Source organism: Aspergillus wentii (genome assembly GCF_001890725.1).
Source record: "Aspergillus wentii DTO 134E9 unplaced genomic scaffold ASPWEscaffold_1, whole genome shotgun sequence".
NCBI classification, from domain to species: domain Eukaryota; kingdom Fungi; phylum Ascomycota; class Eurotiomycetes; order Eurotiales; family Aspergillaceae; genus Aspergillus; species Aspergillus wentii.
In genome coordinates, this window is record NW_024467832.1 from 4,419,259 (window position 1) to 4,441,878 (window position 22,620).

General features: G+C 48.8%; 9 protein-coding genes across 9 annotated transcripts; 5 read left to right on the forward strand and 4 right to left on the reverse strand.

The window, feature by feature from the left end:
* Nucleotides 1-414: 414 nt before the first annotated feature.
* On the reverse strand, nt 415-920 carry ASPWEDRAFT_35293 (uncharacterized protein). Its single transcript, XM_040834196.1, has one exon. The coding sequence runs from the start codon at nt 605-607 to the stop codon at nt 449-451; it is 159 nt and encodes a 52-aa protein (XP_040695366.1). The 5' UTR covers nt 608-920; the 3' UTR covers nt 415-448.
* On the forward strand, nt 415-2,124 carry ASPWEDRAFT_64905 (uncharacterized protein; the record flags this gene model as incomplete). The annotated part of the gene is made up of 4 exons (XM_040838772.1): nt 415-654; nt 736-944; nt 1,043-1,230; nt 1,281-2,124. The coding sequence occupies exons 1-4, from the start codon at nt 606-608 to the stop codon at nt 2,122-2,124; spliced, it is 1,290 nt and encodes a 429-aa protein (XP_040695367.1). The 5' UTR covers nt 415-605.
* A 633-nt stretch (nt 2,125-2,757) lies between these two features.
* Nucleotides 2,758-4,429, forward strand: ASPWEDRAFT_35295 (uncharacterized protein). Its single transcript, XM_040834197.1, has one exon. It carries the CDS (start codon nt 2,881-2,883, stop codon nt 4,357-4,359), a length of 1,479 nt encoding a protein of 492 aa, XP_040695368.1. The 5' UTR covers nt 2,758-2,880; the 3' UTR covers nt 4,360-4,429.
* Nucleotides 4,430-5,801: 1,372 nt separating this feature from the next.
* On the reverse strand, nt 5,802-7,348 carry ASPWEDRAFT_179400 (2OG-Fe(II) oxygenase; the record flags this gene model as incomplete). The annotated part of the gene is made up of 3 exons (XM_040831791.1): nt 5,802-6,045; nt 6,104-6,751; nt 6,800-7,348. The coding sequence occupies 3 exons, from the start codon at nt 7,346-7,348 to the stop codon at nt 5,848-5,850; spliced, it is 1,395 nt and encodes a 464-aa protein (XP_040695369.1). The 3' UTR covers nt 5,802-5,847.
* A 777-nt stretch (nt 7,349-8,125) lies between these two features.
* Nucleotides 8,126-13,181, reverse strand: ASPWEDRAFT_102580 (putative ABC bile acid transporter; the record flags this gene model as incomplete). Its single annotated transcript, XM_040827492.1, has 2 exons — nt 8,126-13,028; nt 13,117-13,181. 2 exons carry the CDS (start codon nt 13,179-13,181, stop codon nt 8,126-8,128), a joined length of 4,968 nt encoding a protein of 1,655 aa, XP_040695370.1.
* Nucleotides 13,182-15,087: 1,906 nt separating this feature from the next.
* ASPWEDRAFT_99354 (putative ubiquitin conjugating enzyme (UbcC)) lies at nt 15,088-16,071 on the forward strand (the record flags this gene model as incomplete). Its single annotated transcript, XM_040839659.1, has 3 exons — nt 15,088-15,153; nt 15,217-15,343; nt 15,428-16,071. 3 exons carry the CDS (start codon nt 15,088-15,090, stop codon nt 16,069-16,071), a joined length of 837 nt encoding a protein of 278 aa, XP_040695371.1.
* Nucleotides 16,072-16,807: 736 nt separating this feature from the next.
* ASPWEDRAFT_101342 (MmgE/PrpD family protein) lies at nt 16,808-18,219 on the forward strand (the record flags this gene model as incomplete). Its single annotated transcript, XM_040827373.1, has 2 exons — nt 16,808-17,262; nt 17,325-18,219. 2 exons carry the CDS (start codon nt 16,808-16,810, stop codon nt 18,217-18,219), a joined length of 1,350 nt encoding a protein of 449 aa, XP_040695372.1.
* Nucleotides 18,220-18,733: 514 nt separating this feature from the next.
* ASPWEDRAFT_102264 (uncharacterized protein) lies at nt 18,734-20,320 on the forward strand (the record flags this gene model as incomplete). The annotated part of the gene is made up of 3 exons (XM_040827459.1): nt 18,734-19,031; nt 19,090-19,623; nt 19,692-20,320. The coding sequence occupies 3 exons, from the start codon at nt 18,734-18,736 to the stop codon at nt 20,318-20,320; spliced, it is 1,461 nt and encodes a 486-aa protein (XP_040695373.1).
* Nucleotides 20,321-20,708: 388 nt separating this feature from the next.
* On the reverse strand, nt 20,709-22,325 carry ASPWEDRAFT_167705 (S8 family peptidase; the record flags this gene model as incomplete). Its single annotated transcript, XM_040830189.1, has 3 exons — nt 20,709-20,900; nt 20,957-21,895; nt 21,957-22,325. The coding sequence occupies 3 exons, from the start codon at nt 22,323-22,325 to the stop codon at nt 20,709-20,711; spliced, it is 1,500 nt and encodes a 499-aa protein (XP_040695374.1).
* Nucleotides 22,326-22,620: the final 295 nt, after the last annotated feature.

Here is a 22,620-nt window from a genome sequence, read left to right on the forward strand (position 1 = left end):
AACAAACACAAATTTACATCTGGATAGCGTCATCGTTGAGGATAATACGGCTCTACTTCATACTTCTACCTATTAGAATCAAAATTACTCAACGCAATGCCTCTGGTTTACTTCCCGCCCGACCTGGAGTCAATTCCTCAAGCTCAACCACTTTCCGTGGCTCACGATAGTATCCAGAGCCTTGATTCCCCTTCCGTTCATATATAATCGGCACAACCGGAGAATTCGAAGTAAACGAAGCATCCGACACGTCACGATGACATTGGCGTCGTTGAGCGGAAAGGGTTCTTCTCCGTTTCTGCATACACGATGGGTCTGGTTGGTGGTGATGCCGATGCAGCAGTATTAAGAATTGTATAACATACATCCTAGACACTGTTTGGAGCAGTCCTTTCCCCAGTCTTTATCCGTACAGCTTCCTCTCGAGGGACGAATGGCTGTCTCATACTCACGCAGAGTCTATTGCTGAGACAGATGGAACCCGTGCTACAGCATGGACTGTGTAAATTCGAGGCACAGGGAACAGCTCCTTGAGCGATGGAGCCATCAGGGAAGTGACAGGAACTGGCAGTAGCAAGAGCAGCAAAAAGAAGAGGTTTTGTGTCATGCTGGCGATAGTATCAACTTACATTAGTTATTTATTACGAGGGCTCAGTAAGCATTGATGGCGTATATTGATCTTCTTTTCTCTTCGAATGATTCTTTCTTTGTCGAACTGATGTGACTACAACATAGCTATTAATATCAACAACACAAAGAAATATTCGATAACGTCCATCGAAGCTTCGACCCACGAGCTTCCTTTGTTGGTCACTGCCCTTTCATTTCAGCGTTTCCAGATACATCAATGGGAGGACGACAGTGAATACACACAGACAGACACAGACAGACAGAGCACGCTGAATTCGATATATATTGAAGAGGAATTAAGATTATTTTATTATGTACTTGTAGTATTCTAGGTATAAGTTTACTCTACATTATTCTATATATAATAGTATATTTTTAAAGTTTTTATTATAGTATAGTATATAAGATATAGTATACCGGGGACCATATAGCGGGATTTGGGGGGGTTTCTCTATCCTCAGCTACACCCCGCATCTTGGTTCGGATCGCATTTATCTATCTGGACGAGGGACTGTGGACCGGCAACGGGGTGTCTGATGTTGTCGAGAAGCTGCACGCCCATGGCTGGTCCTTTGGTGAGGGCAAGTTACGCTTCAATTGGTCAGTTATATCCTTTTATGGTAATAGGACTGTATAATAATAAATCACAGTTCCCTGGGTATGTTCTACCTCGCACAGCTAGCAGCAGCCATCTACCGCTATTCCTCCCAACTGGAAGGTGACTTCCCCTCCTCTGATTTCCCTACCTATACAGCCCACCACGCCCTCTTACACTCCTCCGTCTGGCGCTCCTACTACTCCCTCCCCTTCCTCACCCAGCACACCACCGCGCGCTTCTACCGCCTGCCCGACCTCCAGGACCTCCCTGACTCCTCCCCGCTATGCCAGCCGCGCCACCGTCCAGTATCCACAAACATCCTGAAACTCCCCCGCTGGGCCTACCCGATTGAGTGCACGCGCCGCCGGCAGCCCTTTCTACCATTTGCGACTCTTACTGCAGTCGCCCTCAGCACGCTGGAGACAACCATGGCCCGCCTGCACACGGCCTACCCCAGCGCACCACCCTATTCAGAATCACATGCGCGCTTCTGGCTTGACTATTTTACTCCCAATCCATCTCGTCTGGCTACGGTAACTCCCCAGGAAGGGCCCAATCGCTTTGGGGTATTAGTCGCGCAGGGAATGTATGATATACATGGGTTGGAAGCAGAGTACCTCGCACAGGTATCAGAGGGAGAGGGTGCCGAGGGAGCGGGCGAGTCAGAGCCGGTGATGTGGTGTGGGTTGCCGGATGATGCAGAGGAGAGGGAGGCGGGCCAGGGAGGCTGTGGGAACCATGGAGCCGTATGTACGCGCATGGCAGGGCATGTGGCCTGGTGTAGAGGAGAGGGGGAAGATGCTGCGGCAGATCCTGGTGGAGAATGCGCAGCTCTTTGCACGCTGGAGTCATTGAAGCAGTTCATGTTTGACAATTTCTCAAGCCGCGCGATCTGAGCCCCACGTCAGAGGATTACACAACAGCTGTCCGTGTGACAATTGCGACAGTTGGTCTACTGTCTCGGAGACCTGGGATGACTGAAAGGTAAGAAAGACGTGGCATAGAACTCATTGAAGCTAACTCACATCAAACTGCTGCTATAGCGAGCCAGGGTATACAGCCTGGGCAATGGGTGACACTACAGAAGGCCTTTCCCATTCCAGTCAAACACACTGGTTCATGGTGGTTGCCAGCCATTGTCTTGGAGTTCTGTACGACCACCGCTTCCATAATGATCCAGTGAAATCTGCCATAAGATGGCAATACTGACTCATGATGCACCGAATATCCAATGGGTAACATTACATATCAATATCGGGGGCATCAAGGGATATACTGTGAGGCGTGGAATATCACATCAACGAACCCCTAGCATTGGACATTTCCTATGATGTTAAGATTCAAGTGCACTTGGGTTGACGCCGTCTGCGTTGACATATAATACGATGATATGTGATGTGGCGGTGAACTGTGCAGCCAAAGCCATCCAGTCTATTGTGCGCCTCAATATATTTGCTTTTTCAAACATGTTCTACTCGATCTTCGGGATTTGCTGCATTATTATACAGCGAGTCATGAGAACCACTGATCAAAGCATATTCCAAATCCCACTGCTGCGCCTGTGATCTTATCTACTGCTTCTACTGCATATAAAGCTTCCAGCATGTCCAGATCGATTCTCCCAGGCTAACCCACATTCTTCAGCAGTCAGCATGGCTTCGTCAGACTCAGTAGCCTCTACGGCTTCATCGCCTTTCACTTTCGAACCATACCATCTCACCCCCTTGGACCATGCCGTCGCCTCCACACACTTGGTCTTTTTCTTGCGATTCAATCTGACGGGCAAGAATCCATCCGAAGCCCTCCATCGCCTAGACGAGGCCATCTCCAGACTCATTTCCCTCCATCCGTTCCTCTCAGGGAATGTCGCCCCAGCTGCAGACACACCAGACAGGGTGAATGTCTTCCAGGTCCAGCCGGCCGGTATATCAGATCTGCAGAAGACCCCCATGCTATCCGTCCAACAACACACATCTGACCGTTCGCAATGGACCCATAATGGTGATCCTGATGAGGAATTCTTGCCTCTACCGATCGTCAGTCCGGCTGGGCCAAAGCCTGTCCTTCGATTCAAGGCCAACCTTGTCCGGGACGACCTCGTCCTCTACATTGCGTTTGCCCACCAGGCAATGGATGGCTGGGGCATGTCGATGATATATAGGACTCTGTCGCAGCTCTGTCGAGATCCGAACTCTCCTATTGACACATTGCCAACCATCCCCGACATCCACAGGCAATCCAGGCAGCGGATCAGCGACCTTGCATCTTCTAGTTCCCCAGGTGAGCTTCGTTGGACCTCAGCGACGCCTTCATTAGAGTCCAACCAGCCAGACGATCACGACGCCCACGGTAATGTGATCGGTCGCGTCCATGAATTCAGCGTAGGGAAGATCAAGGCTCTCCAGGAAGCCTGCCATTCACTCCTGTGCAGTCTCCCAGCGCCTTGGGCAGAACAATTCAAAGACACCACCCTCTCCTCCACCTTGATCGTTTCCGCACTTCTCGCGATCTCAGGGACTCGATCCCTTCCACAGAATACCTCCGCCACAGAGTCATCACCACCATCACCATCTCCAAAAGTCATGATCGCAGCCGATACCCGAGCCCAATGCGGATTACCACCCTCATATACAGGCAACGCCATCGTCCCACTAGAAGTGCCCTATAAACCTGACCTCCTCCCCCACCCAATCCCAACCAAACCCCCATCTTCACTACCCGGCATCAGCGAAGAAGACCTACACCACATCTGTACCCTAGCCCTCTCCCTTCTCACCACATTCAAACGTCTGAACAAGACATACATCCGCGGCGCCCTCGCAACCATGAACCACACCCGAGACTGGACTTCGTATAAACCCGCATACCACGGCATCCTCGTAAGCTGTCTTCGCGGAATGGAATATTACGAAAACTTCGGACCCCTCTGCGATCCGCTAGAGGTCGATATCCCGTCTCACAGTCTGCCGGGGCATTTCTGGATTTTGCCGGTGCGGTCGTTGCGAGAGCCGTGGAGGGTACGGATTATTCTGGACGAGGATGCGATGGGACGGTTTGCGGGGGATGGGCTTGTTCGGTGGGCGTCGACATCGTCGTCGGAAAGACAGAGCCAAGGTTCCTCGAGGCTGTGATTGGCGTAGATAGAGCTGCTACCGTTAGTACTATGAGGCACATTGACACATGCTAGAAATCTAGATAGACATACTAATATTAATGTCTTTTTCAGTGGTTTCTCGCATTTTTAGAGAAACCAAAAGGAAATTAAACCCAAGATAAGAATCTAAACGCACTAGACCCAACCCCATCTATGTATATAAAAAGCCCAAACATAGCTTACCAAGCTCCCTCGTCAAAATTATGGACGGACCAACTTTTCAGCTTTCCGATCTCTAGTCAGTCAGTAGTTAGTAGTTAGTAACTATCCCGCGTGGATCTCGTAAATCGTCGATATTCGTTGATATTCAGGCACACACGCGAGGTCTCAATTTTCAGTCGTCTCATGCTGAAACCCGCCGTTCGTGATGCATTATTCAGTTCTCACCCCCATCTCGCAAGTAATTCCCCTTCACTGTCTACCAAGGACTATGTGTGCCTGTAGATCCTTTCTAATTTTATTTCCTCGAGAAAGAGCTATTATCTCCGAAAGGGTTGTCGAGATCACCTCGTTGGAGGGCATGGACCATTCGGCGTCCCACCCCTATTCGGGTTAAGATGCATACACAGACAAAGGAATTATGAATCGAAAGGGTGGATAGGAGGTGTTTTCATATCCAAGTCGAGGATATAAAATCCTCTTCGTTCGCTGTTGAAAATCGTTTCTTTCCAGCAGTATCGCATCGCATCGCATCGCATCGCATCCAGTCACTCGTTATCTATTCACTCGTTCTTCTCTCTCCATTTCATCTGTCTTCCTCTATCTATAGGTGCGAATCATTCCCTTTACCTATCTGCCACTCATTCAATCGCTGACTCTTCTAGATCTTCTTAATTCCAACAATCACGATGCAGTTCCCTGTCGTCTCCGCCCTCATGGCCCTCATCCTGGCCGTCTCTGTCAACGCCTCTCCCGTCGGTGTCGGTTTCGGTGTTGGTGTCGGTGGTGACGTTGGAGGAAGTGCCAGCGTTGGCGCTCACGTCGGTGGTGGTGCCCACGTTGGTGCTGGTGTTGGCGCTGAGCCTGGTGTTTCCGTCAGCATCTAAGCAGTATGTGCTATCTTCATCGGATACTGGTTCGTGGATGGTTCACTAACCCCTATCAGATATACCTATCAAGTCAACGGATGGGATAAGCTCCGGCTCTCTGGTCTTTGTATCCAATGATCTCGAGTGCTGTAATTAAATAATCATGAATAGAAATCAGTTATAACATGAAATACCCAGTGGCATAAAAAAGACGGATGATTCTAGGAACAATGGTCTTTCGATAAGTCCTGATATTGATGTAGCATTGTAGCCCTATTCCACTCTTCCGTTAATGACAGTCTTTGCTTTTTTTTTTTTTTTTTTTTTAAATCTTTTCTTTCTCCAAAACATATTACACCAACTATCTAACATAGCAAAAGCGAGTGTATCAGCAAAATCTCAAACTTGCAAACTATCTTGATATCTGAATGTGTAGACTATGAAGTCAGGAAAGTCTGTCGTATTCTCTCATTCCAGGAAGGAAATTCGGCAATGATAGTAGCATATGAGTACTGTGTGGAGGTCGAGGCCTCATTGCCGTAAGCCAAGTGAGTGAATGCGTATTCAAGATGCTTCGGCGCCGTAAGCCAAGTAATGTCCCGCCGTATTTTATACGGCCAACATCTCTTCGCGATCTGAGAGGTTTAATATCATCAGCACTCAGAATGAGATATAATATCAGGTAGTCCTGACCTTTGACTCGTATTCCTCCTCATATCCCCCCTCATCGGTTGTGAAGTAAGAGTAGAGGGCATTGCCAACGCAATTTCCAGACGGTGGTTCGCCATGTCTATCCCAATCCGCCATATCCATCACCGGGAGAACATTGACACCTATGCCAATTGACTTTAGTACGGCGTAGAAAACCAAGTCGGATCCCTTTAAAGTCCGCGGGAGGTTGGTTGCTGCCGTGTCAGAAGAGTGGGCGTAGGCGTGGGAGCAGAAAATGCCCAGAGCACCGCCATCTGCCAGGAAGCCGGGCTGCCTAATCAAATCTCGCAGGTATTCATATAGTGGAAGAGACTTGATGTCAACAATTGGTTTGGGTAGAGTCAAACTGCCCACTGGCTCCGTCACGCAAAGGTTGTATGTTAAGGTCACCCTGTCTCCTTTGGTGATGGTTTTGATTTCGTGTTCACAGTCGCTATAGAACGCCGCCCATTGTATGCTCAAGTCACTCGCAGGGCCCCAGTCAAAATTAACTTCGTGTTCTTGGTGGCGGACGAGCAGGTTGCCTCCTTCGAACGGAGATGGCAAGCAGACAACCAGAGAGCCAACTTGATTAGCGGAGCGTGGGGTGTCAACATGCTTGCGAAAAAGACCAGTCGGCCCCGAGTAGACCTATATAAGATTAGCCATATAGCAGCCAAGTATTGATTGCCAACTCACGTTGAGTTTGTACAAATCTGCGGAAAGCTTTCTGAACTGCAAAGCGTTCTCGTCAGCAGTGCTGATGCTGGGGAGTAGAATCTGCTCGATGTTCTCCAAAATCCCAAAGCTAGGCAAATGAAAAGTACTAGAAAATTGATCGAAGTTCAGCTTTCCCGCGAGCCGATAGCTTTGATCAAGAACGTCCTTCTCGCCCCGACCAAATGTAGCGGGGGAGCAGCCGGATACTAGCTGCTTCAGGGCATTTGGACTGGAATCCTGTTCCTCGCCTAGTGGGAGTACTAATTTCTTCGAATTTGGTTTCCGGTCTGTGGACCAAAAGATTGTCACTGGGGGAGAATTTCCTTCCTCCATATTTCCAATGGGGATTGTTCCACCACAGGCGAAAGTGGAAGACGAGCGCTCTCCTTCGATCATCCCTCCTAACTCATGACAGGCTTTTTGAACAGCTTGTTGCTGAAGGGAGGAAACCGATGAATTCCTGGCTCGAGTCGCAGAGCGAGAGGATCTTCTGCCAGCTGATCTGCCGTTTGGGGAAGGGGAAGGCATAGTGATGATGTTCATAGAGAAGGTATTGTTAAATCGATATAACGAATGAAGGATAAGATACGGGTGCTGATGAAAGGCCTCAAAAGATGGATGCGACATGAGCAGAAAAGAGTGTATGTATGTCAGTTACTGGGATTCAGAAATGAAGAAAATTCCATCTTATATCACTGCGCCCATGGCACGTATTTCACATCACCTGGCAAGTGTCCCCGTGGCTGCTCCCTCAACGTGACGGTTTTGGGGGATGCGGAAGTAGCTATCCTGGTCAAATTCGAAATAGGCAAGTGGCTTTTCAGCTTGTCCAGAGCTTTCCATATCCGTGATGCTTGCAATATAATTGGGATTGAGTAGATGAATCAAAGTCTCTGGTGTCGTTGTTCTGCATCGTTGAAACAATTGCCCTAATCCCAAGCCCTACGCCCTGCGTTGGTTCCATTCGAGTCTCAAGAGAAAGGGAAACCACATTCAAAAGCACTATCTATCCTTTTCTTCATATGGATTATGAGGAGAGAGAATTAAATTAACTGCAAGCAATATCAATGCAATCACTTTGTTTTATTCTTGCTTTTATAAACAGAAGAAAACTGTAGGATGAAGAATATAAAACAAACACAATGCATTTATACAACATCGAACTGCAATAAAGATACATGATAACAACCTCCCAAAAAAAAACTTTTTTTGTAGCCTCGCGAGGGGGAAAAAAAAAAAAAAAAAAAAAAGCCCATCAAAGATAGTAATAATAATCATTAAGAATGTGTTTGTATGAATAAAAGTCTATGAATCATCAACAAGACGCTTTTGGTCCCATGCCTTCTTGGCTCCGTCGAGAAGGCCATCCATGTTACCGCTGTTCTCACACATGCCCCGGAAGAGACCATCTTCCTTGTTGATCAGTGTCCAAGGGTGGTCGTACTCAATGACTCGGCCATGGTCGAGAACCAGGACCTTGTCATAGTCGATAATCGTTTGCAGGCGGTGTGCAATAGTGATGATTGTGTTATCCCGCAACTCTCGTAGTGTCTCTTGAATCTTGGAGTCAGTCGAGTAGTCGATGGAGGCTGTAGCTTCGTCCATCATCAGAACCCTAGGGTTCTTGAGGAGAGCACGTGCCAAACAGAGCAGTTGGCGCTGACCCTGTGAAAGGTTAGAGCCAGACTCGGATATCGCTGTGTCCAGGTTACGGAAGACGTTCTTGTTGTCTGCAACAGTGATGACATTTCCATTGACGCCGTTAGATGGCTCGGTGGCAGAAAAGGTAGTAGTTGTCACAGGCGTGTTTGTTCCAGATGTACCAGCGCCTATCAAATGCACCCGACGCAGAGCTGTGAAAATCTCCTCATCGGTGAATAGGTCAAAGGGATCAAGGTTACTTCTGATGGTTCCCGTAAAAAGCGTAGGATCCTGAGGAACAATGGTGATCTTCTCTCGTAGGTCGCGCAGTCCGATAGCTCCAATTGGCACATCATCGATTATGACCTTTCCTGTTTCCGCCTCCAGTCCACGGAAGAGCGCAAGTGCAAGAGAACTTTTACCGGCGCCCGTACGACCAACAATGCCGACCTTCTCACCCGGCTGTACAGAGAAAGAGACATTCTTCAAGACAGGACCGAGATCAGGCCTGTAACGGGTGGTGTAGTCGACAAATTCAACCGCACCTTTGTTAGGCCAGTCTGCTGCGGGTCTCGACTCGGGAATGACTGCATTGGCTTCCTGCTCAACCTCCAGGTACTCGCTCACTCTCTCAACAGAGTTCATGCTTTGTTGGACTGAGCCATAAAGTCGGACAAGCCAGAGAACGTTCTCATTGAAAGTGACCGCATAAGTCAACGAAAGACCAGCAGCACCAGCGTCAATTTTTCCAATGTTAAGGAGCACAAAAGCAGCTGCGAAGAAAGAAACCAAAGCACCCGTGTAATCGATGCGGAGTGCGAGCCAACGGTTACTGGCCCAGAGGTAAATGTGCGGTCTGTTATAGGAGTTGATGCGGCGATGGTTGTCGATAATAAACCGCGGGCCGTCACCAAAGGCACGGATAGTCACAATACCATTCAGCGTCTCGCCGAATTGCTGGTACAGAGGGCTCCTCCCAATAGACTCCAGCCTCTTAAGATCGCGAGATGCATTCAAGTAGATAGCACCTAGAGCAGAGTACACTATGGTAATGAAAACGGCGGCGAACAAAAATTGCGGAGTGATTATGGATATAAGGATCACTACCATGATGACGGACCCAAGACTGTGAAGCATGCCAATAGCCTCCGGGGCAACTTCTTGATCAACAGCTTCAACGTCTTTCGAAAATCTATTCATAAGTTGACCCAACGGAGTCGAGTCGAAAAATCTGAATTTGGCGTGCATGATATTTTTCAAGAGTCGCTTATGTATCTTGAAAGAAGCATGAAGAGAGCCCCAGAAAAGAACAGCTTCTCTTAGCAGGGAAATCAAGACGAAGAGACCTCCAAGTAATGCGTAAACTCCAAGGTAGTAGGAGACGGGGACATCGGCATGAGGGTCAACGGCAGAATGCGTATCGAGTTGATGGGCGTTCAGGGTGGATGTCCGCGAAACAGCACCAACGTTCGAGGATGGAAGTTTGAGATTCGACATAGCAGCGTACATGCCAGCATCATCTGTGTTGATCTTTTCGGTATTGTAAGCGTTCGCCCATTGTCTAATCCAAACATTGGTTGACACAGAACCGAGTTGCTGCAAGCAGAAAACGATTACAGCTGCAATCCAATAATACCACGGACCCATGGAGAGGAGGTACATCTTGATAGTGGCTGCTTTGATGCTGCCAACGCCTTTCGACTCTGCTAATTTGGTCTTGACAGGCTCTTCTGTTTGATCCTTCCCAGTGGAGCCATTGGCATGTGGCTCCTCATCCACATGCTCATCCCCCAGGTCGGATTGCATACGGCGTTGAGAGCTTGCTCTAGAAGTCGGCCGTGATTTGAACAACTGTTCACCCAAAACACCTGAAGCAGCGACGGCATCCGGATGGCCTTGTGATGCAATTTTGCCATTGTCGAGGACAACAACGTATTCCGCTTGTGGTACTGTCAGAGCAATATTATGAGTAACAAGGATACAAGTTCTGTTCATCATCAAAGGCCCGGTGAGCGCCTCTCGGAAAATGTGCTTTGCAGTGTGCGAATCAACAGCACTAAGACAATCGTCGAGCAGCAGATGTTGGGCTTTGCTATAAACGGCGCGGGCAAGTGATATTCTCTGTTTCTGGCCACCGGAAAGACTGATGCCCTTCTCGCCAACGAGTGTCCGATCGCCCGCATCGAGAATGGCAAGATCACGTTCCAAAGCACATGCCTTGATCACGGCCCTGTAGCGACGTTGGTCAAAGGGAGAAGCGAAGACGATATTTTCCTGGACGGTAGCATTGAGAAGCCATGCCTCCTGCGCGCAATAAGCCACACTGTTGATGAGACCGGTCTGGGGATCAACGGGGAGTTCGACTCGGTTGGCCGATCCACCAGGCAGGTGAACTCTGCCTTCCAACAGCTCCATCTCTCCCAATAGTGCCATCAGAAGTGATGTCTTACCAGATCCTGTTGATCCAGCAATGATATTGAGCTTTCCAATACGGAATGACAAGTCCATGTTTATCAAACGGAAGCCTCCTGTGCTATCATCAGAGACATCATCCTGGTTACGTCGTTTCGAGATACCCCAAGTGAGCGTAGCTTTGTCCAGACCGATCCTGGGAGGTTCTTCAGAGTCGATGCTATCGCTGAGCTGGGTGTACTTGCCCGTCTCCTCCTCATCCAGGTATTTCTGTACTCGATCCAGGGAGACCTTAGATTCCTGGACGTGAGCAACCATGTCCGCTAGCTGGTCAAGAGGAACCCGCAGCAACGAAAACATAGACAGCGCAGGGAATGCAACAGATGGAGTCAGGGGCTTCTTCTCGACGATCGTATAGAGAAAGAAGGAAGTGAAGGTGATGAGAATCGGCGTTCCATACCAAATTGTTGCAGCACTAGACCAAATGACGTAACGGAAACGCAAGGCCTTTAATTCTTCTCTTCGTTTCTCATTCACGATGTCTTCGAATCGCGCTTCCCAGGCAAAGTACTTGATGATCCGAATGTTTTGAAGGATTTCATTTGTAGCATGAATTCGAGCGTCAGTGCATTTTAGAATGCGATTCTGCACAGAGGTGAACTGTTTGGCGATCAAAAGGTTCACGGGCAGCATCAAAACCATCAAAGCGATACCAGCGAACGAGCTAAATCCGAGAATCCGATACAAGAGTGTGACAGCGATGATGACGTTCACTGGCACACTGACCCACAGGAAATGAAGGTAGGCGCCCACTTCACTGACCTTGAAGGAGTCAATCGCCATCAAATTGATGATGTTTCCGATGTTAGCTTGGGCTGGCTCGGTTTCCTCGGGATCATTTTTGTTTCCAGAATCGTTACCCGCCTTGGCTGCCGCCTTGTTGTTACGACCAAAAGAGAACAGACCCTTCTTCGTCTTGTCCTTTTTGGTCGAGTCCTCAGTCTTCTCTCCAGTAGATTCAACAAACGAACCGGCCTTGCGTCTCAATGCCTTGGCGTAAATCTCACCGATGATAATAGCTCGAAGTTTGACGCCAACCTTTCGGCCAATCCAAAGGGCCTGTCCATCAGCAGTTCCTTGAATTACGCCCGAACAAACGAGCAAGATGGCAAAGAGCCAAGCAGCGTTTGGCGTGGTCGACCTTGGATCTTCCACGAACTGCAGGATTGCTCTGATAAGGAGTGTCGGTATGAATGTGAAAAGATTGGAGAAAGCAGTCCATGCACCCTGCAGCAAGATTGGACCACAAAAATACTTTGTAAGCTTCCACAACAAAGTGCCCTTTGGCTGACTTCGACGGAAATCATTTATGACATTGGAAGCTTTATGAGAAGTGGTCACATTCCAAACATCCTCGGCTTCCAAGGGCTGTCTGTAGCCCTTGAGGATGAGAGGGTCTAACCAAGAAAAGGTGGCCAGGGAAAACAGACTGGCAGTCTGGTCCTTTGGGGGTTCCAGGCCCTCTTCGCGTTCGAGCAACACCGCTTTGTTTCCTCTGCGAGTGGTAATGGCGATTATCAACAGCAAAGTAGACAAGGTAAATTCAACAATGCTAAAGATAAGAGCACGCTTCGATAGTGGGTAAATAATCGCCGATCGGAAAGTACCAACAGCGAAAAGCCACTGAAATCCATACAAGGCAGCAGTATGATTCCAAAGCCTGGGGAGCGAATGAAGATCCAGAACTGAAAGAAGCAACCTAACCAAGGCCAGAAACAAGATATATCCCCAAGAGACCAGCTTGCCCACAGCAGGAAGGGTGCCATGACGACCCCACACACCCGTACACAAAATGGTAGCGAATACGGCCACTTCTCCTGCCAGCGCAGCTATCTCAAGTACGAGAAGGGTGAGTTCACCTCGGGGTCGGTCTACTTCGAAATGAGGTTGTTCGGCCTGCATTGCTTTGGAAAGCATGGGATCCGACTCCTCCGGTTCAGCAGGATCATTGCGCACATCACTTTCCATTTCATTATCCACCAAAACCTTGTAGGAAACTCCATTTCGAGAAATAACGTAACGGTACGAGATGCGAAGCACGATGAACAGGAGGGAAAGTCCGCATACTGTTAGTGGAAAGAGGAATTCCAGATATCTATTCAAATTAGTCAGTAACCAGGCAGAAGGACTTAAAAAATCCAAATATATCGACAGAAAGATAAAAATTGCATAGAATTACATACTTGCGCTGGAAGCAATGAGAAAAATCATCGATGGCCCAAACAGAGCCAGAACATTGCAACGTCATTTTTTTGTTTTAAATTTTTCTAACGGACCAAAAAGAAACCGCGAAAGTCGAGATAAAAGTTGCGCAGGATCATTCGGGTTCTGCAATAGATTGATAATGATGACCAGGCGTCCGTCAATCACGGAATGTTGCCACGGCCACTCGGGGTTACTGCTGACAGCCTTCTAGCACCGACAAGCAGGACGAACCTGACATTGCAAGGCCAGAAGGGCAGCAAAAAAAGGATAGTGATGGCTGGAACCTAGGTGGTCCAGAGCGGTAAAATGTTATAAATAGGGACCAGGTGAAGAAGATGAAGATGAAGAAAAACCGCTGAAGGGTTGAGAGAAGAGCGAAGGGAGCGAGGGAGCGAGAAGAAGAAGGTCGGAGCTGCTGCTCAGCTGCTGCTACGGCACTGGACGATCCACCGCCCACAAGCTTCCAAGCGGGTCGAAGAACCTTCAGGATTGAATGGGACCAACCAAGATAGGGAAAAGAGGAACGTAAAGGAAGAAAAAAAAAAGAAGATGCCTGAAAATATAAGACTAAGAATGGAGGGTCTCTCGGATAATAGAGGGTGGATTGCTTTCTGTCGTCACTTGAAGAGCTAATGAGGGACTATCATGCACTAAAAAGGGCTTTTCGCTGCTGGGTGGAGTTGCGTCTGTCTCTTAGTGCTGGGAATATCATCTGCCATGGACTACAGAGTTGCATCGATCGTATCTTGGGATATTGCTCTTGGCTCCGAATTGGATCAGTCTTGACTCATTGGTTATTAATATAATAAAATATCCATATCATTATTATAGGATGCTTATCACTGCCGTTATGACTCTTCTTCTACGTTTGATGTTCTATGAGACATTCAGAGTATCACTCCATCTATAACCGCCATTGCGTCTTCCCATCCTTCTGATCATCACCATCATCATAATTATCCCTGTTCTTTCCCATATCAATTCCACGACTCTTTTTCGAGACAATCCTTTATAGCAACTGCATGCAAAAATCAATGGGGGGCTGTCAGTGCTTCCTGCGCAATCCTTCCAATATAATCACACCGACCTTTGACTCGAGTCCATCGCAGGCAATCTGGATCGCCCATTGTCGCAATCCCAAAACGTTCCCCGACGGTATCCATTAATCTACCAAACGGCCCTGAGTCACAGTTCGTCGAGCAGTAGCGCTTTAGTCGACAGAATGATTGGCCAGGTCTCCGAGTACGACGTACTCCACGTTTTAGCTTGATTTTTTCATTCAACCCTGTCAGACTGTCAAACTGTCAGTAGTAGAAGTAACCCAACGATCTAGACGGATTTAGCATTAGTACTTGGTAGCGATAAGGAACAAAACCACCTCGTGACGTGAGTCGCGATGCATTAGGAAGATTGAGCAAGAAAAAACGGTCTGGGAAATCCCGCCTCCATTCCAACCCCACTTTTTCGGCTTCCCTCCACCTTGAATATCATCATCGTCATCACAAAAGAACCTCTGATCGCCCAGGTCATCCATGCAGATCATAATAAGGCAGAGAGACGAGAGTGAAGGCAGAACGAACATCAACAACGTCGACTCTGGGGATTTCTCCCTGGCTCGGTGAGTCAGCAGGTGTCTGCTGCGTAAGAAACTGCCTGGGTTTTAGCGTCACCCGGAACCTTCCGTCGGGATTGCCACTGCTAGTCAAAACTGTTCATTCACTCTCCTCCACCTGACTAACCATCGTAGACTAACTAACCAACTGACTAGTTATTGCCTTTAGAGATTCTCTCCCCTCCTTCTGATGTTTCATCGCCAACTGAAAACCCCTCCCCTCTTGCCACAAATCGCCTCCCAGGCTCACCCTTGTGCTTCAATTCTTTTGGTTTCTTCAAAACCGACCTCGTTCTGTATTATCCCTTGAGGACCCTCGCCTCCTTGGCTTGTCGCCATGGCCGAACGCATTTTGATGAACGAATACAAATCCCTGGCGCAGGAAGAATGGGTCAACATTGAGGTTCGTTGAGTGGTGGCTTATTGGTTATTGAAATGTCTTTCGTGACTAACGTGTAGACTATAGCTCAAAGACGACGACATCTTTAGCTGGAACGTAGGACTGATCGTCGTCAACCCCGAGTCTCTATACTATGGTGGTTATTTCAGGGCCTCCATGAACTTTCCTAAAAACTACCCTTACTCCCCTCCTGGTAAAGACCATCTTCTCTTACTCTCCCCTTGTGATGTTCTTACAGTGACACGAGCGGTTACTAACGCCTAAACTTGAATTTTAGAGTTCCGTTTCCTACGCCCCCTTTACCACCCCAATATATACAAGGATGGCAAACTCTGCATATCCATCCTGCATGCGCCCGGAGAGGACGAGATGTCGGGTGAGCTGGCTTCGGAGAGATGGTCCCCAGCTCAACGTGTCGAGTCAGTCCTCATCTCCATCCTATCCCTCCTGGACGATGCAGAGGTGTCATCGCCTGCCAACGTGGACGCCAGTGTAATGTTGCGGAAAGAGCCCGATGAATACAAGGCGATTGTCAAGGGAAACGTGGAGGAATCGAAGAAGGATATCCCTGACGGCTTTGTCATGCCCACCCACGAGTCAACCATGAACAAGCCTGCCGAAAAGGTTGATGATGAAGATTTCTGGGCCGACAGTGATGTTGACGACGACGTTTTTGGTGGAAGTGACTCAGACGAGGACCTAGACATGGACGACCAGGACACCGGCAGTGAGGATGACGAAGACGAAGACGAAAACAACGAGGACAGCGAAGAGGACAAGGAGGATGAAGAAGAGATGAAAGATGAAGAAGAAGACAAGAAGGTGGAGCAGAAGGTGGGGAAGATGGAGGGGGCTCAAGAAGTGAAGAAGACTGAGCAGAAGGAGAAGGAGAAGTTGGAGATGGAGGAAGACCGGCCATGACCGTGACCCGTCATCTCCATTGATGATGCACGCAGAGGGCGTCTTTTCATTTCTTAATCATATTACCCGCGGGATCTTATTGCTTTATTTGCTTACGGCATAGCGCAGGCGTACTCGGCAACCGGACAGGTTGAGAATTAGCGCGGATTTTCTTCATATCATACATACTTTACATTTATTGGTGGCAGTGGTTATCTAGAATTTATTTATCGTTTCTTTTGTCTTGTTACTTTCTATTGATACGACGGGGCTGCATATAGAGAGGGAAGTGGCTGTCATTTGATTATCTGCCTCGTTGATGTCACCATTTCCATCTCATCCTTGGTGTCAGCACACACTGCACTATATTCCTACTACATATGTCTTGTCTCTGTTCCCTCTGTACAGTGTATATACAACGTACAATCCAACATGAATAATTTGAGTCCTTTCTACCAACTAACAGGGCTGAGCAGGAAATCAGCCCGTATGACCTCGGAAACGGGCATTGCCGAATCAACCCCGCATGATCGGTTGGAGAGAATTGATCACGCTGTGGAACAGGGAATACAACTTGTATCGCTGGATGGGTGTTACTAGATCATACTGCCAAAAATACAGATGAGGAAATGAGGTAATTGTTTGTACTATTAGGGATTGTCTACGAAGTATCAACGACTTCCATCTGTGTATTCTCTCGCAAATATAAGTATTGCCCCACACTTCACAACAACACTCATTTTTTCCAATCACAAGAATGGCAACCAAATCCATTGCTGACTGGGTCACTTCCCTTTCCTATTCTTCACTCCCACCAGAAGCAATTCAAGCTGCCACACGAAGTTTCTACAACTGGGCAGGTTGCACTGTCGGTGGGAGCAACCACCCCGCGGCCACTATTGCTCAAAAGGCTCTCTCTCGTTTTTTCGGAGCCCCAACATCAAGCCTTCTCGGATCGCAGGGCACCCAGGTGGACGCTCAGCATGCCGCTATCCTCAATGGCATCGCGTCGCATGTACACGACTACGATGATACTCATCTCGAGACAATCATTCATCCCACCGGCCCTGTAGCATCTGCCCTGTTGAGTTTTGCTGAATCTCTTGACCGGCCCGTTTCAGGAGCCGAGTTCATCACAGCATTGGTCGCGGGGATCGAGGTCGAATGTAAGTGTGGATTGGCGGTATGGCCTAGCCATTATGATGTTGGTTGGTAAGTGTTTCCCTTTCTTGCGGTTCTTATTCAGTGTCAAATTTGCTTACTCTTCTTTTCAGGCATATTACCAGTACAACCGGGTCTATTGGAGCGGCGGTAGCAGTCTCAAAGCTTCTGAACTTGACCTCTGAGCAAACCGCACACGCAATTGGAATAGCAGCCACGCAGGTAACAGGGCTCCGTGAGATGTTTGGCTCTCATACAAAGTCGTTCCACCCGGGACGCGCAGCCCAGAATGGACTTATGGCTGCCGTGCTTGCATCTGAAGGATACACCAGCTCCCTGGAAGCACTGGAAGCTAAAAGGGGCTGGGTGAATGTTGTTGAATCCCATGACCAGCTCGATGATATGGTCGCGAGCTTTGGGAAGGAAAACTGCTGGGAGATTGTCAAGAACTCGTTTAAGCCTTTCCCGTGTGGTATTGTGGTTCATCCTATTATTGATGGGTGCATATCGCTACATAGCGAGTTACGACAACGCGGAATATCATATGAACAGATCGAGGATGTGCAAGTCACTGTGCATCATCTCGTTTTGGAGCTTACAGGAAAGACTAAACCTCGGGATGGTCTCGAAGCCAAGTTTAGTGTCTACCACGGAGGTGCTGTTGGGCTTCTCTTTGGGAAGGCAACTCCGGCACAATATGAAGACGCTGTGGTGAATGAACCTAATGTGCTGAAGGTCAGGGCTAAGTTGCATGCGACTGGGGACAGCAGTATACGTCCAGATGAGTGCCACATTGTACTTAAGCTTCGAGAAAGAGAAGTGTTGGAGAAACACGTGGATCATGCAGTGGGCAGTGTGAAATCCCCAATGACTGATGATCAGCTTACGGAAAAGTTCCTGGATCAGTGCATCTCCGTTGTTGGTCTGGAAAAAGCAAAGAAGGCTAGTGAGTGGTGCTGGAATTTGGATACGCGGAATGACATTCGCGATATCAAAGATATACTTTAATCTATCACGGAGCATGACTCTCCGTTTTGATACATGGGCACGCGGAATGAGAACCCCCGTTATTGGGGAAGCATGCAGAAACCCTCGGCTATACCCCAGCCAAAGAGAGTCTTTATGTATCTTCCCCGCATTTTGAACCTGGGGCTATGCAAGTGCTACGACGATCGTCACATAGAAGCCAATCCACGCTTAGCATCTGCTGCTAAGAAAGTCAAGACTGTTATACAGATGTCCCCGGAGGCCAATACCAATCAATGCTTATGTCTGGTCGCACGCAAAACAAATATACCATTCGGATATGTCCCTCGTACAAGACACCAATAGAATACCCAGCACCACATCTAGGCTATCAACCACACCATGTTTGAATTATGCGGGGTTTGGGCTTTGGATTATATCCTTCTACCCCGCAAAAATGATTCCTAAGACCAGTATAAAGAGCAGTCTCATCAGTGGCTCCTGAGAAGTCTTTCGATCAGTTTAATCACTTCTGTCTAATCATTAGAGAGGAAATATGGCAACTGAAATCACGAAACCAACCATAGACGCCGCTGAGCAGTCTGCCACTATCTTCCACGAAGAAGATGTAGCTAAGAAACCAAACATACCACCGCCAACGTTCACACTCGAGGAAGAAAACCGTGTCTACCGCAAACTAGATTGGAATCTCATGCCACTGATTTTCATCCTATACTCGCTCTCGGTACTCGATCGTTCAAATTTGGGAAATGCTAAGATCGCTGGCATGGAGGACGACATCGACCTGAGTGGACGACGCTACGACTGGCTTGCTACTGTGTTTTATATAGCCTGTGAGTTACCTAATGATATAGCCCTGGATGAATTACTAAGAAACTCACTTATCATTAGATATTCTTTCCCAATGGACGACACTAGGCTGGAAGGCATTCCCGCCACATATCTGGGTGTCCTGCGTCGTTTTCTTATGGGGGTTCATATCCACAATTCAAGCAGCCTGCTCCAGCTGGGGCGGCCTCATGGCTTGCCGTGTTTGTCTAGGTATCACGGAAGCCATGTACGGGCCTGGTGTACCGCTATACCTGTCGTACTTCTACCCTCGCGAGAAGTTGGGACTCCGGACTGGCATTTTCCTCTCTGGCTCTGCCCTCGCAAATGCATATGGAGGTGCACTGGCATATGGGATCTCTCAAGCCAAAGCTTCTATCGGGGGATGGAGGATTCTCTTCATCGTCGAGGGCGCACCGACCTGTCTCCTATCCGTCTGTGCTTGGTTATTCATCCCCGATGCACCAGGAAAAGCACGATTCCTCAATGAGCGCGAGCGAGAGATTGCAATCGCACTTTCTGAACGACAGCCTGGTGATAGAAGTTCTGAAGGATTGCAGCTAAAACAAGTACTGTCTGCTCTCGTTGACTTCACGAGTACGTATATATCTACACCCAGACCAGTCTTCACTTTCCCCCAAGGTACCATACTCACCAACCCTTAGGCTACCTCCCCCCATTAATGTACTTCGGCTGCAACGTCTGCTTCGCCTCCCTCCCACTCTTCATGCCAACCATCATCTCAAAAATGGGCGTCTTCACCACAATTCAATCAAACGGTCTCAGCGCACCCCCCTACATCCTCTGCTGGATCGGTATTATCGCCAGCGCCTTCGTCTCCGACCGCATCAAACTCCGCGGCCCCTTCGTCGTTGGCGCCGCCCTAGTCGCTACCATCGGGTACATCATTTTGGGGACCCAGACCGCCGCCGCTGTTCGGTACTTTGGTCTTTTCCTCGTCGTGCAGATCTTCGTCTCGGTGGCTCTCATCCTTACTTGGGTGGGTAATACCCATGCTACCGAGTCGAAGCGCGCGGGTGCTTTCTCCCTGCTTGCTACGGGGGGCCAGTGTGGTCCTGTGTTAGGTACGAACATCTTCTCCACTACGGATAAGCCGTACTATCGTAAGGGGATGTGGGTATCCTGTGGAGCTTGCATCGTTGTCGTGATTGCGGGTTTGCTTCAAATGTGGCTTTTGTGCCGAGAGAATACGCGTCTAGATAGAGAGGATGATGCTGGCCAAGACGAAGATACGGAGCATGGAGATCCTCAACGGTTCCGTTATGTAGTGTAACGTGTTCTGCTGGACAAAGGCACGAAAATATCTTTGTTGGGAATACAGTATATTGGTACTCATGACGCAATTCAGGCTGGATATTATTGGAACGACGGGTCTTTTATACGTAGAACTCGCTCGCATTATCAAATTATCAGTTTGTTGGCAAAACAAATTCTCTAGATCCGCTCTCGATCGTATAGTTCGGGGCATGTATACTACGGTAAAAATAAAAGCATATAAAAAATATCGAGTTGTAGTTGAGGCAATCAATGCACCCACTTTCCCAAATCACGTAACAAAGTCCATTAAAAAACAAACAAAATATCCTGCGCCATGGTGTCGTTCCCGACTACCAGTTTCGTGACCTGCCACGAATTACGTCCACAAGGAAGAGACTCCAAGTTTATGCCACAACGGCATCCATGATCTCACTGTAGATAGCACCAAGCTCTTCAGTAACCAGCTTCTCGGCCTTGTTGACGAGCTCGTCAACACGGTCCTTGGAAGAGGCAGTCTTGGAGCCGGCCGCCTTGTAACCACCCTTCTTAATGATGCTGTCGTAGTCGTCAGAGCCACCACCGTTCCAGGCAAGGAGCTAAAAATATATGTTAGCAGTGCTCGACGAGTATTTTGTTTTCCCGAGAGACTTACGTTAGGAGTGTCACTGGGGATATCAGTAAGAGCACCCTCGGTAGACACAGCAATGATGGCCTCCTTGAGCTTCTTTGGGGTAATCTCGCCAACAGAGAAGGCAGAGTCCTGGGCAGGGTAGAGAGAAACGTAGTAAGCCAACAGACCAGCAATGTGGGGAGAGGCCATCGAGGTTCCGGAGATAGTGTTGACGGCGTGCTTGCTGCCGGTCCAGGTCGAAAGGATGTTGAGACCGGGAGCGAAGATGTCAGTGCACTTTCCGTAGTTGGAGAAGTAAGCACGCTCATCACCGAGGGTTGAGGCACCAACGGTCACGGCGTTCTCAGCCGAGGCGGGAGAGTAGTTGCAGGCATCAGCGTTGTCGTTACCAGCAGCCACAGCGAAGTGGAGGCCAGCATCAACGGCAGCATTGACAGCCAGGTCAAGAGTAGGAGACTTGCCACCGCCAAGACTCATGTTGGCGACACTGCCCTTGAACTTCTTGGATTTGCCGCTCTTAGCAGCCTCGACCTTCTTGTTGTGAGACTGGGCAGCCCACTCAACACCCTTGATAACATCAGACATGGTACCAGAGCCACTGGATCCGAGGACCTTGACGGCATAGAGATTGGCCTTCTTGGCGACACCGTACTTCTTGCCAGCAATGGTTCCAGAGCAGTGAGTTCCGTGTCCATTGTTATCTTCGTCATAGTCATTGTTAGGGATGGTCTTTCCCCAAGTAGCACGGCCTTCGAAGTCGACGTGGTCAATGTTGATACCAGTGTCGATGGTGTAGACATCGACACCCTCGCCACCAGCCTCGGCATACAAGTACTTGTTAAAGGTGGAGAAAGAAAGGCTGTCTCGGTGAGAGATACGGGCCAGACCCCAAGGAGCGCTCTTCTCGACGGAGGCATTTTCCATTGTGTGGACTTCGGAGTCCTTCTCGACATACTCGACCTAAAGAGTTTATATGTTAGATAGGTCTCTCTAGAAGGGATGAACGGCCATGTCTACTCACATCAGGGTGTCTGCGGACTTGCTCGATCACGTCCTCGTGGAAGTGTCCAGCATAGCCCATCAAGGACCCAGGAATGGCGAAGGTGTGCTTCAGGCCAAGGAAAGCATCGTTGTCGAACCCAAACAGCGAACGCTTCTTGAGCTCCGCTCGACCGCCCTGAAAGTCATGGATGTCCTGCACCCAGCTGTGGTGAGAGGAAGCCGACTCAGAGTTGACGTGCTTCTTGAACACGACGATATATGAGTCAGGGACCTCCTTGGAGTTCATGGAAGACAGGATAGGAGCAGCTCCATTGTGGATGGAGTCGACGACCACGGGTGACGCAGCTGCCAGCAGCGGGAGGAGAGCAAGGCCGAAGACGCCTTTCATGATGGCAACTTAGGGGTTTCACGAAAGACCAAAGACAGAAACAAAAAAAGAATAAAGGGCAGTAGTTAGAGATGGATAATGGAAAGATGGAAGATGAATTAAAAAGGATGGATGAGAGGGGGGAGGTTGGAGTAGAAGAGGAGAAGGAGGAGGATGATGAACCAGGGAGCTCTTGAACCTTAGCTAAGAGAGCAGGCAAGGGCAGCGGAGGATGATGCAACCGGGATACGGTAACTTACAACAGATGACCGGAGGACACCGCCTGATTGGCGCTTGGTTGCCCGTCGATCCCGAC